General features: G+C 61.5%; 1 protein-coding gene across 1 annotated transcript in view; it reads left to right on the plus strand.

Annotated features, from left to right (window-relative positions):
* Positions 1-15,072, plus strand: part of TBC1D2 (TBC1 domain family member 2) — a 49,856-nt gene extending 34,784 nt beyond the window's left edge. The window contains exons 7-13 of the mRNA XM_062206956.1: positions 405-515; positions 1,945-2,132; positions 2,829-3,305; positions 9,827-9,947; positions 11,510-11,695; positions 12,291-12,412; positions 13,054-15,072. Of these exons, the coding sequence (XP_062062940.1) occupies positions 405-515; positions 1,945-2,132; positions 2,829-3,305; positions 9,827-9,947; positions 11,510-11,695; positions 12,291-12,412; positions 13,054-13,261 (1,413 nt within the window). The 3' untranslated portion in view covers positions 13,262-15,072. The remainder of the gene's footprint in view (positions 1-404; positions 516-1,944; positions 2,133-2,828; positions 3,306-9,826; positions 9,948-11,509; positions 11,696-12,290; positions 12,413-13,053) is intronic.
* The last annotated feature ends 218 nt before the right edge of the window (positions 15,073-15,290 follow it).

The raw sequence follows: 15,290 nt of genomic DNA on the forward strand, positions 1-15,290 counted from the left end.
ATCAGTGAGCAGTGCGTCACCAGGCCCCCGGGAAACGCGGGTAGCAACCTAGGAAAGCAGGCACGGTGCCAATGGGGAAGACCGGTGCCTCCCCGCCGCCGGCAGCCCCTGGGGAAGTGTGCCGGCTCTGCAGCGGAGGCCGCTCCAGCCCGGCTGTGTGTCTCTGATCGCTGTTGCCCGCATTACTGCGGCCAGGGAGCACAGGGCCACGGGCTCAGGGACCTGCCCGTGGCCTCGCAGCCGGGAAGCCCGAGCCAGGCCTTGAGCACTAGGCCTGGTGCTCGCTCTGCCATGCCCTGCAGGGAGCCAGGGTAGGAAGGAGGGCCGCCTTGTTCCGTGGCCGCCTCTCCGGGGGCGTGGCTCCCAGGGGCATGGCGCTGTTCACACGCGACTCTCTTCCCCAGGATGACATGGAAGCTTTCCGGACCCAGAATCGTTTCCTCAACTCCGAGATCCACCAGGTCACGAAGATCTGGAGAAGTGTGGCGGAGAAGCAGAAGGCCCTCCTGACCAAGGTGAGCTCCGCGCTGGCCGCCTCCGCCCCCAGCCTCCTGGCCACCCAGGCGCACTCTCCCAAGTCCTCAGGAGCGAGACCCACATGAGGCTCTTCTCCGGCTTTGAGGGCAGCTGACAGGGCCGCCCATTCAATGGCTTTCACAGCTAACAAGTAGGGACGTCCAGACCTGTAAGGCTGGACCCCTGTCCCCAAGGAGGGCACAGTGAGGGAGCTAAGCATGCATTAGGGACTGAGATGCAGTGGGATTTCTTGGGAGCCCAAAGAGGGGAAGGAAGGAAAGTCAGGGGAGGCTTCCTGGAGGAGGTGTCATCTGAGGAGAGGCCTGAAGGTGAGTTAGCATGATCCAGGTGAACAGTAGAGAGGCCTTCCATGGAAAGAGAATAGTCATTTTTTAAAAAGACTTCATTTATTTGAAAGGCAGAGTGACAGAGAAGGAGAGACACAGGGAAGCAGATCTTCTGGCCACTGGTTCACTCCCCAAATGACTGCCAATGTCTGGGAGTAGCACAGCAAAAGCCAGGAGCCAGGAGTTCTTCCAGGTCTCCCACGCGGGTGCAGGGGCCTAAGCACTTGAGCCATCTACTGCTTTCCCAGGCCATAGCAGAGAGCTGGATTGGAAATGGAGCAGCCGGGACTTGAACTGGCACCCATATAGGATGCCAGTGCCAAAGGGGGTGACTTTACCCGCTGTGCCACAGTGCCAGCCCCTGTGTTTGTTCTACTTGAGGAAAGGGGCCTGGAAGCAGGGAGGGTGCTGGGAATCAGGCAGAAGTCCCTGAGCAGGGGCTCGGCCACAGGACTCAGGGTGGAGCTGGGAGCGAGGAGGGGCCAGGAGAGAGCAGGCTCATGGCAACCTCAGTGTGCTCCGTGGTCGTGGTGACCCGAGCAGGGGGCAGCAGAACTGCAGCCGTGGCCTTGGAGACCCCCCCTTCCTGCAACCCCAGGGCGAGGGGGGAGCCAGGGTGGCCCAGAGGTCATGACCCCAAGTCACAAAGGCAGCAAGCAAGGCCCGGAGAGCTCCCCTGATGCCCCAGCACCGCCCACTTGGTACCAGTAGGAATGCAGAAGTTCAAGACGGGGGTAGAGGGCGCAAGGGCGGTGTCCCTCCCCGGGCACTGCCCAGTGGTGCTGCCTCTGCTCCAAACACCCCAGAGGCCTGACACGCACGGTCCTGAGGCCCGCCCAGTAGCTTCAGCACGTCCCCGTGCTGCGGCTGAAGAAGCTGAGTCCAGGGAGGTTAAGGACCTCACCGCGGGCCCCCCAGGAGGGGTCTGCAGGCCGGGCGCCGTCCACTCTCCGCCTGCCAAGCCCAGCTCCAGCCCGGGGCCCAGGCCTGCTCGCATGCGGAGCTCATCCCCTTCCTGTTCTGCCCGGGCCTCTGGGGTGGCCCACGCCTGCCCGTGGTGACCTGCCCTGCCCTCTTGCAGTGTGCCTATCTCCAAGCCAGGAACTGCCAGGTGGAGAGCAAGTACCTGGCCGGGCTGCGGAGGCTGCAGGAGGCCCTGGGCGATGAGGCCGGCGAGTGCTCGGAGCTGCTGCGGCAGCTCATCCAGGAGGCGCTGCAGTGGGAGGCCGGGGAGGCCCCTGCCGACGGCGTGGAGCTGAGCCCCATCAGGTGAGCCCCGCGCGGGGCAGGCTGGGCCACGTGACTCACCTGCCATTTCCCCTGACCCTTAGACAAAATGAGCCAAGGTCCCCCCTCGAGGCAATCTTCCAGGGCCCGTTCTCCCTCCCAGCCAGCCTCGCTGAGCGCGCTGGCCGAGGGCAGCTGGAATAGAGAGGAACAGGATGCTGGGAGGCCCAGGAGCAGGAGCCCCAGGTTTGTCCCTGTGAGGCCTGGCACAAGCCCTTCACCTCTCTGAGCCCCACTCTGAGCCTCCAGCCGATGGGAGCCAAGACCCCAGCTTTGCAGGACCCTGAGATCAAATGGGGTAGTACATGCAGGGCACGTAGAGGGCAAGTAAATGTGGCAAAGGCCATCCGGGCTGTGTGCCTGGCTCGCCTGGCTCTGCTGCTGTGGCTCTGTCTGTCCTCCATCCATTCCCTGGCCTGCTGGCCTTGACCAGCAGTGTTCTGTGTTAGAAGAACCTCCCCTGGCCTAAGGCAGGTGCTTATCTCAGCATTAACCAGGTACCAGGCAGTGCCCAGGCTCCAGGCAGTGCTCCTGGGGTTCGCCCTACCCATTATACAGATGAGCAGACTGAGGTTGGGACCACTGAAGTGACCTGCCCAGAGCCCATCCCACTCCCCACTGCCCCCTCCCCAGGGAAGGCCTCCACGGGGCCTTGCTAACGCGCGCTTCTGCCGGCAGTGAGTATGACGAATATGGCTTCCTGACGGTGCCCGACTACGAGGTGGAAGACCTGAAGCTGCTGGCCAAGATCCAGGTGCTGGAGGTGCGCTCCCACCACCTGCTGGCCCTGGAGGCAGTGGAGCGGCCGCTGCAGGAGCGCTGGGCTGCCCTGGGCGAGCTCGCACCCTCGGCTGAGCTCAAGCAGCTGCTGCGGGCGGGAGTGCCCCGCGAGCACCGGCCGCGCGTCTGGAAGTGGTTGGTCCACCTCCGCGTCCGGCACCTGCACGCTCCCGGCCGCTACCAGGAGCTGCTGCGCCGGGGCCAGGCCTGTGATCACCCTGCGGCCCGCCAGATCGAGCTGGACCTGAACCGGACCTTCCCCAACAACAAGCACTTCACCTGTCCCACCTCAAGCTTCCCCGACAGGCTCCGCCGGGTGCTGCTGGCCTTTGCCTGGCAGAACCCCGCCATCGGCTACTGCCAGGGGCTGAACAGGTGAGCCCCACAGCCCCGTGAGGGCACAGCTCTGACCGTGCACAGCACCCCTCTGCCGTGAGCCCAGGAATCTTCGTCCCCAGTGGACAGGTGGGGACAGGTGGGGGGAAGGCACATTCAGGGTGGAGATGAGGGGCCGGCTTTGTGGCTCAGGGGTTAAGCCACCATCTGCGATGCCAGCATCCCATATCAGAGCGCCAGGTCGAGTCTGGCCGCTCTGCTCCCAATCCAGCTCCTTGCTGATGTGCTAGGGAAGGCAGCAGAGGATGATGCAAGTGCTTGGGCCGCTGTCGCCCAAGTGGGAGACCCAGGTGGAGTCTCAGCCTCCTGGCTCCAGGCCTGGCGCAGCCCTGGCCATTGCAACCATCTGGGGAACGACCCAGCAGATAGAAGATCTCTGTTGGGGCTGGCGCCGTGGCGCACTAGGTTAATCCTCCACCTGCAGCACTGGCATCCCATATGGGTGCCGGTTCTAGTCCCGGCTGCTCCACTTCCAGTCCAGCTCTCTGCTGTAGCCCGGGAGGGCAGTCAGTGCAGGATGGCCCAGGTGTTTGGGCTCCTGCACCCACATGGGGGACCAGGAAGGGGCACCTGGTTCCTGGCTTCGGATCGGCATAGCTCTGACCGTTGCAGCCATTTGAGGAGTGAACCACCGGATGGAAGTCCTTTCTCTCTGTCTCTCTCTCTCTCTCTCTCACTGTCTGTAACTCTGCCTGTCAAAAAAAAAAAAAAAAGTAGCAGGGTCTGTTACAGGGCGCAGGAGGAGCCCCACCCAGCTCACTCGCTCTCTCTACCCCCAGCTCATTTAAAAAAAAAAAAAAAATCTCTGTCTTTTTCTGTCTCTCCGTCTCTCTCGGACACTATGTCTTCCAAATAAATAGACTCTTTTTAAGAGAGAAAGGTGACTGGGAACCCAGCGCTCCGACCCCTCCACCCTGTGCCTCAGCTTTGAGCATGGGAAGCCCTGAGGCTGACCCACTGCAGCGTGGGGGCTGGCCCGGCCGGCCCGAGGCAGGACTGTGGCCAGGGAGCTGCGCCCTGAAGCCACTCAGGAGCCCAGGAAAGGGAGTGGTGCAGGTTCCAGGGGCAGCTCCCAGAAGCCAGGAGAGAAACATGGAGCTGAGAACTAGTGCCCCCCCCCCCCCCACCGGGTGCCCTGCAGCCCAGGGGTCTGGCCGCGCCCTCCTCCACACGTCTGCTTCCTTCCCTCTGCCCTCTCATTCGGTGCAGTTAGGGTCCATCGAGGCTGTCAGGATGGGGAGACCAAGGCCTGGGTCTGGGGCCTCTTGTGAGTGTCCCCACCCCACCCTCGTGCGCTTCCCGCTCCTAAATTCCCAGCAGATGCAGTCTGAATTAGTTCTGGGGTAATGCCACCTGTGGTCCAATCAGGGGCGGAGGGTGGGGTCCCCCAGTACGTGGGGCTGCCCTCTGCGAGGCCATGGGGGCTCTCATGAATGCCCCAGTGAGTTCCTCCCTTTTTTCTAATGTTTATTTTTAAATTTATCTTAATCTACTTAAAAGACAGAGTGAGAGAGAGAGAGAGAGAGAGAGAGGAATCTCCCACTCACTGGTTCACTCCCCAAATGGCCACAAGAGCCTGGGCAGGGCCAAGTCGAAGCCAGGAGCCAGGAGCCCCACCTGTGTCCCCGCCATGTGTGGCAGAGGCCCAGGTGCTTCAGCCCTCATCCGGTGCCTCCCAGGACGCGTGAGCACGAGCACACCTGTGCACTGTGCGTGCGCAGGAGCCAGGATCCGAGTCAGCCCTCCAGTATGGGATACGGACGTTGCATGTGGCAATTTAACCCCCTGCGCCATGATTTCAGCAGAAGCTACGTGCTCTCAGGTGTTTCTCAAGCGAAGTTTTGACTCAATATAAACACGCCTATCCTTGAGCCGGATGTACACAAGCCATCCTGTTGGGTTTGGGGTTTGGTTTTTTTTTTAAAGATTTGTTTATTTATTTGAAGGTGTTAGAGAGAGGTCTTCCATCTGCTGGTTCACTCCCCAGATAGCTGCAATGGCTGGGGCTGGGCCAGGCCGAAGCCAGGAGCTTCTTCCTCGTCTCTTACATGGGTGGCAGGGGCCCAAGCTCTTGGACCATCTTCTGCTGCTTTTCCGAGGTCATTACCAGAAAGCTGGATTGGAAGTGGAGCAGCCAGGACTTGAACCGGCACCCACAGGGGGTGCTAGCATCATGGGCGGCAGCTTTACCTGCTACGCCTGCCCCCGTTCTGTTTTTTGTTTTTTTTCAGAAGAGGTGGTGTGACATTTAACAGAAACATTTAGGGGTGTCCTCACTCACATCTGATTCCCAAGGGCAGATGTGGTGGATACTCTAGTTCCAGCCTAACATGGGGTGAACTGGAGCATCTGTTTGTACACTGAGGGGAATTCCGCGTTGACCTCCAGCAGCGCTCCCGGGCTTCCGTGGTGAGCGCATGGTGCTGCCCGGGTGCTGCCTGTGGACACACCCTGCTCCTTCAGAGCCAGGGAGCTGCCTGCGCGCTGCTCACCTGAACACACCCAGACCCACGAGGGACACGTGAACAGCTGCGCAGGGAGCTGGCCGCTGCCGATGGCTCGGAGCAGCAGCTTGCACGTTCCATGCAGAGCTCGAGCAGGAAGGAGAACCTGCTGAGGGCCTCCTGCACGCCAGGCGCTGGACACAGCTGATGTCATTTAATCCTCACCGACACCCTGTGTCCGGGAGAGACAGAGTCCGGGAGGCTGAGGCGCCCGGCCAGGGGCCCACCATGCATGGAGGCTGGGCTGGCCACTAACCTTGGACTCCAACCCTCCCCCCCCCAGTCCGGTCCTTCCTACACTCGGGATGGAAGCTGTGGCAGGGGGTATGCTGAAGCCACCCAGAACCTTGTTTGCTGATCTGCTGTGACCTCTTGGGGGACTAGCGGTGTACGGGCTGTAGACTCAGGAGGTCACTCTGTGCTGCAGGGGCAGGGCACAGAGCTAGAGCAGGAGGCGCCTGGAGCTGAGGCCCAGGGCAGGACAGACTCCGCTCCCTGCCTGTGTGCAGAGGCGACTCGCAGGCTGCAGCAGGCCATAAAGGAACAGAGACCCAGAGTGGAGAAAGGCTCCCAGGGCGTGTTTGCTAAGATCTCTGAGTGTTGTGGCTTATGTTTTCCCCTCAAGCACAGATCATTGGCATTTATGCAAACACCTGTTTTATTGCTTTAAATACAAGTCACCTGTAGTAGAGAGAGCCAGCCTGTTCCAAAGGGCAGAGTGTCCTGCATTCTTCCTAAAGGGTCTCACGCCCAAGCCTGCAAGTGCCTATGCTTGTCTGGGCTGCCATCTAGTGGTGGCCAGTAGAACTGCATATGTGGAATCTCAGATGCTTCTACAGCAACAAATCCAACCTTGTTTAGACAGTGACACATATCATGGTGATGCTCTAATGCTAATGTTTTTTACAGATTTGTTTATTTGAAAAGCATAGTCACAGGGAGAGACAGAGAATTTCATCTACTGGTTCACTCCCTCAAATGGCAGCAATGGCTGAGGCTGGGCCAGGCCAAAGCTAGGAACCAGGAGCTGCTTCTGGATCTCCCACACCTGTGCAGGGGCCCAAGGGCTTGGGGTATCTTCTGCTGCTTTCCCAGGCCATAGCAGAGAGCTGGATGGGAAGTGGAGCAGCCGGGTCTCGAGCCGGTGCTTCCATGGGATGCCAGCATCGCAGGCAGTGCAGTGGCTTTTACCTGTTACACCACAGCACCGGCCCCTCTAATGCTAATTTAGAGCAAACTGTTTAAAATCCTTTCCCTGTGGAACTAAGTGAGCTGCTTAGCAAGAGTTTGTCCTTCCCCCATCCACACACTCCCTCCATTGCAGGCCTGGTCGGGCCCCAAGTGCCTTACGGAGGCTCCAGCAGGAGCCCTGGGGAGTTAGTAGGCCCTAGTGGGCACTGGCTTAAGACACTGGGAAGTTAGTAGGCCCTAGTGGGCACCAGCTTAAGACAAATGACACTTTTAAAAAATTGTATTTATTTATTTGAGAGATAAAAAAGAGAGAGCACACAGGCACTCCCTCTGGTAGTTCAGTCCCAAAATGCTTGCAGCAGCCAGGACTGGACCAGGCTAAAGCCAGGAGCCAGGAACTCAATTCAGGTCTCCCACGTGAGTGACAGGGATCCAAGTACTTGAGCCGTCGTCGTTCAGGTGCGCCTCCCTGGTGCGTTAGTGGAAGCTGGAGTCAGGAGCCATGTCTTATTTATTTATTTATTTATTTGACAGGCAGAGTGGACAGTGAGAGAGAGAGAGAAAGGTCTTCCTTTTGCCGTTGGTTTACCCTCCAATGGCCGCCGCGGTAGGCGCGCTGTGGCCAGCGCACCGCGCTGATCCGATGGCAGGAGCCAGGTGCTTCTCCTGGTCTCCCATGGGGTGCAGGGCCCAAGGACTTGGGCCATCCTCCACTGCACTCCCTGGCCACAGCAGAGAGCTGGCCTGGAAGAGGGGCAACCGGGACAGGATCGGTGCCCCGACCAGGACTAGAACCCAGTGTGCCGGCGCCGCAAGGCAGAGGATTAGCCTAGTGAGCCACGGCGCCGGCTAGGAGCCATGTCTTAAACCTGGCACTTTGGGGCAGGCATTTGCCTCAGCAGCTTAAGTAGCCATTTGAGACTCCTGTCCCCACATCAGAGCGCCTGGTCCCGTGTCCCGGCTACTCCACTGCCCATCCAGCTTCCTGCTAACGTGCATCCTCAAAGTAGCAGACGATGGCTCAAATATGTCAGTCCCTGCCATCCATGTCAGAGACCCGGATGGAGTTCCCAGCTCCTGGCTTCAGCCTGGTCCAGCCCTGGCTATTGCAGGCATTTGAAGAGTGAACAGTGAACCAATAAGTTTCTCTCTCCCTCTCCCTCTCCCTCTCCCTGCCTTTCAAATAAAATAAACAAACCCAGACATTTTGATATGGGACACAGCCATCTTAACTGTTAGCCCAAATGCCAGCATCCCAAGATAAATGGCCTTTCCTGTGTGCAGGAACTTAACCAGTCTTAGACTGAGGACATCCTGAGGCTTAGGACTGGGGCAGAGTAAGCTGGAAAGAGCACCAGGCTGGACTGTGGACGCTCCTGAGTCCGGTTTCCACACTGGCACCAAGTGACCATGATTTTGAGCAAGTCCTCTTTCTGGGTCTTGGTTTCCCATCTGTGCAATAAGCAGTTGGTCTAGACCAGAGATGACCAGGAGCACTGTGGAGAGAGTTTCTAATGCAGCCTCCAGTCAGGGGGAAAGAGGGTCATGGTCAATTAGAATGTCTGCCCTGGACACAGACAAAATATTGCCATCGGTTAGTTATGTCTGTCCTAGGCACAGGCACAGAGAATGGTAGCCAGTGTGCTGCACATTGGCTCCCCTTGACCTTGGTAGCCTCTGAAGGGCTAAGGGCGGAGCTACCTGTCTCTGTGAGACCCGTGAGCATTCTCCTTCTCCTTCTCCCAGGAGGGGAGCACCTCCTTCCAATCTTCTGGGGAAAGAGAAGCGATTTCCTTTTTCTTTTGGGAATCGGCCCTGTTCCTACGAGTCAGGACCTCAGAAGGTAGAAGTCCTGACTCCAGTCCAGTGAGACCCCAGGGCAGAACACGGCCTGTGAGTGCTCTGATGGCCATGGAGAATCTGCAGCCACGGCCCCTCGGCAGTCGTGCCTCCCCAGGGGGTGCTCCGAGAACACGCATCCCAGCAGGCCTCCGTGGGTCACGTGCAGAGGGTGCTCCGAGAACACGCATCCCAGCAGGCCTCCGTGGGTCACGTGCAGAGGGTGCTCCGAGAACACGCATCCCAGCAGGCCTCCGTGGGTCACATGAAAAGGGAACGGTCTGAGTACTCTTGGACTTTCCTAAGGCAGCGTGCGCTAGAAGCCTCTGAGATCTTTGAATAGGAGAGCCTGCGTTCACCGAGCGTGGGAGAGACCGGTAATCCCTGAAAGTCCTGGGTGAGACCTTCTAGGGAGGACGGGAGAAGCAGAGGAGCCAGTCCTTCCCCAGGGTTTCTTCTCTACTCTATAAACCACACTGACTGGGGTGGGGAGGACAGAGGAGAGAAAGCTTCTGGGCTGTGCCCGGCATCCTATGAGGTGCTATGGGCCTGCCTTGGCCTGCAGACCCTCACGGCTCTGCGTGTCCATCTTGCTCACCCGACTCTGCAGTTCCTGAACCCAGGCCCAGAGAGCCTGGTGTTCCTGCAAACCCAAAGCCCGTGAGTGTCGATAGGAGGAGTGCAATGTGTCGTGCAGTCTGTTCGCCTGTCCCGTGCTTCCCGTCAGGAGGGCTGAGGCTCAGACAGGCCGAGGGACTCGCGCAGGATCACCCAGGAAGCAGCAAGGCCAGGACCGACCCCCAGACGGGCCCTGCTGGGAAATGACCCCCATATCGCTGGGTCATCTTCCCCAGGAGGGTGCTGGCCCCAGCCCAGGTGCAGGAGCGCAGGCCTGGGCTGTGGGTGGGGTGGGTCCCCTGCCCTGGGCTTCTTGGCTGGGCTCTGATCATTCCGGCCTCTCCCCAGGCTGGCGGCCATCGCTCTGCTCGTCCTGGATGATGAGGAGAGCGCCTTCTGGTGCCTCGTGGCCATTGTGGAGACCATCATGCCGGCCGATTACTACAGCAAGACGCTGACGGCGTCCCAGGTGAGCAGGGCGGGGAGCGTGTTCGCAGGTGCACGGGGCAGCGCCCCTGCGTTGTCCTCCTAATCCAGTGAATCGGTGAGAATCTCTCAGGCCGCCATTTGTCCCTCCGGGGCCTCCCCTGGGAGACTTGTTATCCAGCTGCGGCGGTGACACGGCCCCGGCGCCCTGGGCAGGGGAGGGGTGGGAAACCTGGAGTCACTTGCTCTTGGCCAGGGAGGATGGGAGACTGGAAAGCAAGGACGGACACAGTGCGTTTCCCACGGAGGAGCACCGGCGCCGGTGTCATTACCTCCTGGTGGCCCTAACGGTCTAGGCGCGCCCTCGCCTCTCTCAGGGTGCCAGGCTTGCCTGCTTTGAGTGGGAATGAGCCGCCCTGCAGCAACATGTCCACCTGCTTGTCCCCGCGCGCTCGCCAGCGCCCCACGCTGCCCGGTCTCGCAGTGGCGGCACCTTTGGTTTCCCAGAAAGCACCACTCTCACACCCACCGCCCCTCCTTGTCTCCACCTGTCCTTCTTCACCTGACACTGGGGGTCCCCGCTGGCTGGGGAGGGCAGGAGACGGAGGAGGCTGAGCTGTGGTGCTGAGGAGAGAAATCAAAGCTCACAGCAAGCGACTAGTGAGGGAGGGGCAGCCCCACCTCCCAGCCGGTGCTCCCGTGGGGTGCCAATGGCACAGGCAGTGGCTTAACCTCTGCCACGACTCTGGCCCCGGGGCTGGGCACTTCTGTTTTCATTTGCTATGATGAAAAATTGTCCACGTTCAGAATGTGGAGGAAGCAGGCTAGGGGAGCTCCAGGTGTCCATCGCACGCCTTCAGTAGTGACCCACCCAGGGAGACTGGCGCCGTCCCGTGTGTACCCCGCACACCGCCAAGTCAGTCTTGGAGCTCGTGTCAGCCTATCCGTAACTCACTCCGTCTGCTCAGTGTGCCTTCCAGCGGGTGACCGCCCTGGGGTTTGCCCTGGACCCATGAGCGCCGTGGCCGCCCCAGGGCTCTGGGTGTTTGCCACAGGGCCACGCCAAAGCCCAGACGAGGGTGTTCCCGGGTAGGAGGGCTGCACGGCCAGCAGGCCTCGGGCCGGGGTCAGCACAGCTGTAGGAGGAGCACCAAAGGGCCACATCTCGGAGCCAGTGGAGTAAGGATGGGGACTGGCTGTGGCCACACGGAGAGGCGGCAGCCTTCTCCTCTCCCAGGATTGACCTCAGCCCAGCATCCCGCGTGCATCCTGCATGTCAGGCCCGGTATGGGTGCAGAGGAGCAGCCACGGGAGCCAATTCAGACCCAGAGCCCAAGCTCCTCTGTTTGCTCTTTGTGCGCGAGACCGATGTCTCTAAGCTGCCGGGAGGCTCCACCCAGCCCCTGCACACCTGTGTGCCCTGAGGTGCTGTAGCGCCAGGCCTGTGTCAGGAACACGGGAGCAGCAGAGGCAGTGCCACCGTGCCTGTCTCACAGCCAGCCTGTGCACAGGGCCTCCAGGCCCCACTCAGCGGCCCTGCGGCTGAGCCTTGGCTGGCTGGATGGGAAGGGGCTGCAGGTGCCAGGCCCTCTTGCCTGCTTCCAGGTGGACCAGCGGGTGCTGCGGGACCTGCTCTCGGAGAAGCTGCCCAGGCTGATGGCCCACCTGGGGCAGCAGCAGGTGGACCTGTCCCTCATCACCTTCAACTGGTTCCTCGTGGTGTTCGCAGACAGCCTCATCAGCGACATCCTGCTGCGGGTCTGGGACGCCTTCCTGTACGAGGGCACCAAGGTGGGTGCTGCTGGGGCTGCGGTCCGGGGCCCTGAGCCCCTTGACCTCCTGGGCCTGCCTCCTGGCCCAGAGGAGTGCGAAGCCGGTGCCACCTGGCTGGGCTGTGGAGCACGACTTTGTGCACTGTGCACCCTGCACGTGCGCGAGGGGGCACTGAGGCTGCCCCTGCAGGTGCGTCCTGTTGGGGGAGTGGGGGTCCCTTCCCCACCATTGCCCCCCGCCCTCCCCAGACACTGGGCCCTTCCTTCCCTTTCTCCTGCCTGCACCAAGCCCCAGATTGGAAGTCCAGAGCTGGGGTCTGGTCCCGCCCTGGACCTACTGAGAGACCCTAGGCCACCCCTCCAGCCCTCATGACTGTTTACAAAGCACTCTATGTGCCGTTTTGTGGGACCCCTGCCTAAGCCCCGCGTGAAGACACGGGTGGGCCCCTTGAGGCCTAGCAGGGACAGTACCGTGTCCAGTGTCGTGGGGCAAGTCAGAGTGGAGCCAGGACGCGGTCCAGATCCCCGGATTTCAGGCTGTGTTCTTTCTCGGGGTCTCCAGCCCGCCGGGGGCTGTGTCCCCGCCGCTTAGCCGCCCGGCCCCGCCCTGCCAGGTGGTGTTCCGCTACGCCCTGGCCATTTTCAAGTACAACGAGAAGCAGATCCTGAGGCTGCAGGACGGCCTTGAGATCTACCAGTACCTGCGCCTCTTCACCAAGACCATCTGTGACGGCCGGTGAGACACCACTCTCCGCACCCGCACCCAGGGCAGGAGCTGGGCGGGCTTGGCTCCAGGGTGGGGGGACTGGGTAGTGACGCTGACCCTCCCACCACAGCGCGGAAGTCACCAGGGACTCGCGCTGCCCTAGTGACCTGCCTGCCCCGAGCATGGCGTTCAGGGCCTCCGTGCAGTTTCACCCCTTGCCTACCTGCCCCTCCATGACCACCCACAGCCTGTGACCCTGGGAGATACAACTATTTGGGTCTCCAGGACAGCCCCCTAGCTGGGGCTTTGCCCTTGCGGTTTCTTCTACTTAGAACCGCTCCTCCACCCCCCATCCCCCGCCCTCACTTCCACCACCACCACCACCTTCTCTGTCTGCTCAACTTGTGTTCATTAGCATGCAGCTCAGGTGTCACCTCCTCCAGGAAGCCTTCCCTGACCAACCTCTCCCTAATGGGTTAGGAGGGGTCCATCCTTCCAAACTCCCATAGCCCTGGGCTTCCTCCTGCCTCGGTCCCTGTCACGTGGAGTAGGAATCATCTTCTTTTTCGTTGTTTTCTCCCTGGAAGTTGAGCTCCCTGGGCTCCGGGGCTGGGGGGTTGTGGGAAGGCCTGTGGACACCAGGCTCCTGGCTGACTGCGCCCTCCTCCCAGGAAGCTGATGAGCATCGCCTTCAACGACATGAACCCCTTTCCCATGAAGCAGCTGCAGCAGCAGCGCGCGGCGCACCGCGAGCGCCTGGAGGCCGAGCTGCGGGAGCTGGAGCAGCTGAAGGCCGAGTACCTGGAGAGGCAGGCATCCTGTGCCCGAGCCATGCCCGAGGCCTGTGCCATCGACGACGACGGGGACGGGGAGGCCTGACACGGCCGCCCTCCCGCCCAGAGTCTGCCCCACGCTCAGCCCAGGGGACCTGGGAGCCCCAGCGTCCTGGGAGCCAGCCTGGCCCTAGGGCTGCTCATCAGGACCTTGTCTGGGTCACCTGTACACGGGCGCTCCCCAGGGATGCCCCCCGTTGTCCCCGCACAGAGCACGCCAGCCTGCAGACGCGCTGTTATGCCCCTATAAAACAGCATCCGAGTTGGCAGGAGTTCACTGGCTTTGGGACTTTGGAACTTGGCCTTCCGGCCCGGGCATCTCTGGTTCCAGTCCCTGCGAGGCCAGCCCGGTCCACCAAGCACCCTGAGTGTTTGGGGTATCTCCCTTCCTGGTGGCCATCTGCAGGGTGAGCCATGGCCAGAGCCGTGCGCCCGTGTCCTTTGTGTTCACAGCCCCTTTTGGGGGCCCCCGGGAGACCCAGGAGGAATGGTGTGGGGGCTGGGTAGAGCATGGGCCACTCGGACCCCCCACTCTGGCCCCGTGCTGCCCCCCCCCCAGGCTCTCCCCTGCAGACAGGCTGCTTGGCAGGTTGGGGAGGCAGTGAGTGACACGGCTGCAGCTGGGGCTGGCTCCTCATGGCACCTGGGCTCTTCCAGGTCCTTCCTCAGCAGACAGGGGCTTCCGAGGCCAGGGCCAGGGCTGCACAGGTGACCGGGGCGACTGTGCCAGGAGAGCTTGCACTTGCTCCCTGGGGGCGGGCGGTTTATTCCATGGGAACCTCCTCTCCGGGAAGCCATGTGGGATTAGGCCAGGCTTCTGCTCGCAGCTCCTGCCCCAGGCTGCACAGGAGCCACGCCCACCACTGCAGACAGTGCCAGGCCCTCTGGGCCACCCTCCTGCCAGCTGCAGGGTGAGCCTGAGTGGCCAGCATACAAGGCCAGCTCCCCCACACCGCGGCCCACACAGCCCCAGTGAGGGGCACTCACAGGTCCACTCCTCCATGGCCACGCGGTGCTTCCCATGGACGCCCGCAGGCCTTCACCTCCCCCCACCCAGGCCCTTTCACCCTCTGGTGGTGGTGAGAGGGGCGATGAGTGGGTCCCAGCTTCTGGAAGGCTGGATACGGGCCCGGCACTAGGTGACGAGGGGCACCATGCCCGGTGCCTGGCATGCAGTAACGTGCAGCCGTGGTACCCAGTGGCCTTTGCGCAGTGGAAACATCCCCTGGGGCCTGCAAGGCCAAGGCTGAACTGAACACAGCCTTGAGACACATCGAGAAGAGCAACCAAAATGGGATCAGGCAGCGGGCACGGGGCTGCGCCGGCAGTGACACCTCCCTTTCTCCTCCCCTCTCCATCCTTCTTCCTACCCCCTCTCCTTCCTCTCCTCTCCCTCCAGACCCTGGGCTCTGGCCGTCCCCTCCTGGGGACAGGGCAGTGTCTCACCTTTGACCCAGCCCCGTGGAACCCCTAGTTCCTACCTGGCTGCACCTGTGAGTCACCTGGGTAGCCTCTTACAGATAGTGATACCAGGCCCCCACGCTCAGAGCCTGCTGTAGGGCCTCGGCGTCCCCATACCTGCAAAGCTGAAGGTCTGGGCCTGGCTGTGGCTCACCAGGCCGCTGACCTGACCCAAGGAGTGCACACAGCCTTGGGTCCTGCTCAAACCCAGAGGCCGTGGAATCTGTCACAGGGGAGAGGGCAGGCCTGGCCTCCCGGGACATAGGAATGGGGGGAGCAGCTCCCAGCTGGAGTCGCAGCCATCCTCGTCCTCAGGCAAGTGAGGGAGGCCGACACCCACGTGACACCAGGGGATGTCAGCCTGCTGCTGCCACCAGTGCCACCGCCGCCACCCATGCTCCCAGGGAGCCCGCCCACCCTCCCCCTGAGCTTCTGGAGGGCGTCTGGGGCCCACCCGTGGTGTCGGGTTCCTGGCTCGCACCACAGCTGTCGCCCCTTCCCCAGGGGCTGCTGCCGTCCAGGGCTGGGATCTGATCTCGCTCAGCCCCCACTGCCCACCCCCGGGGATGGGACTTCATGCTCCAGGTACCCCTCCCCCAGACCCCATTCTACAG

The sequence above is a fragment of the Lepus europaeus genome, chromosome 12 (assembly GCF_033115175.1).
Source record: "Lepus europaeus isolate LE1 chromosome 12, mLepTim1.pri, whole genome shotgun sequence".
NCBI classification, from domain to species: domain Eukaryota; kingdom Metazoa; phylum Chordata; class Mammalia; order Lagomorpha; family Leporidae; genus Lepus; species Lepus europaeus.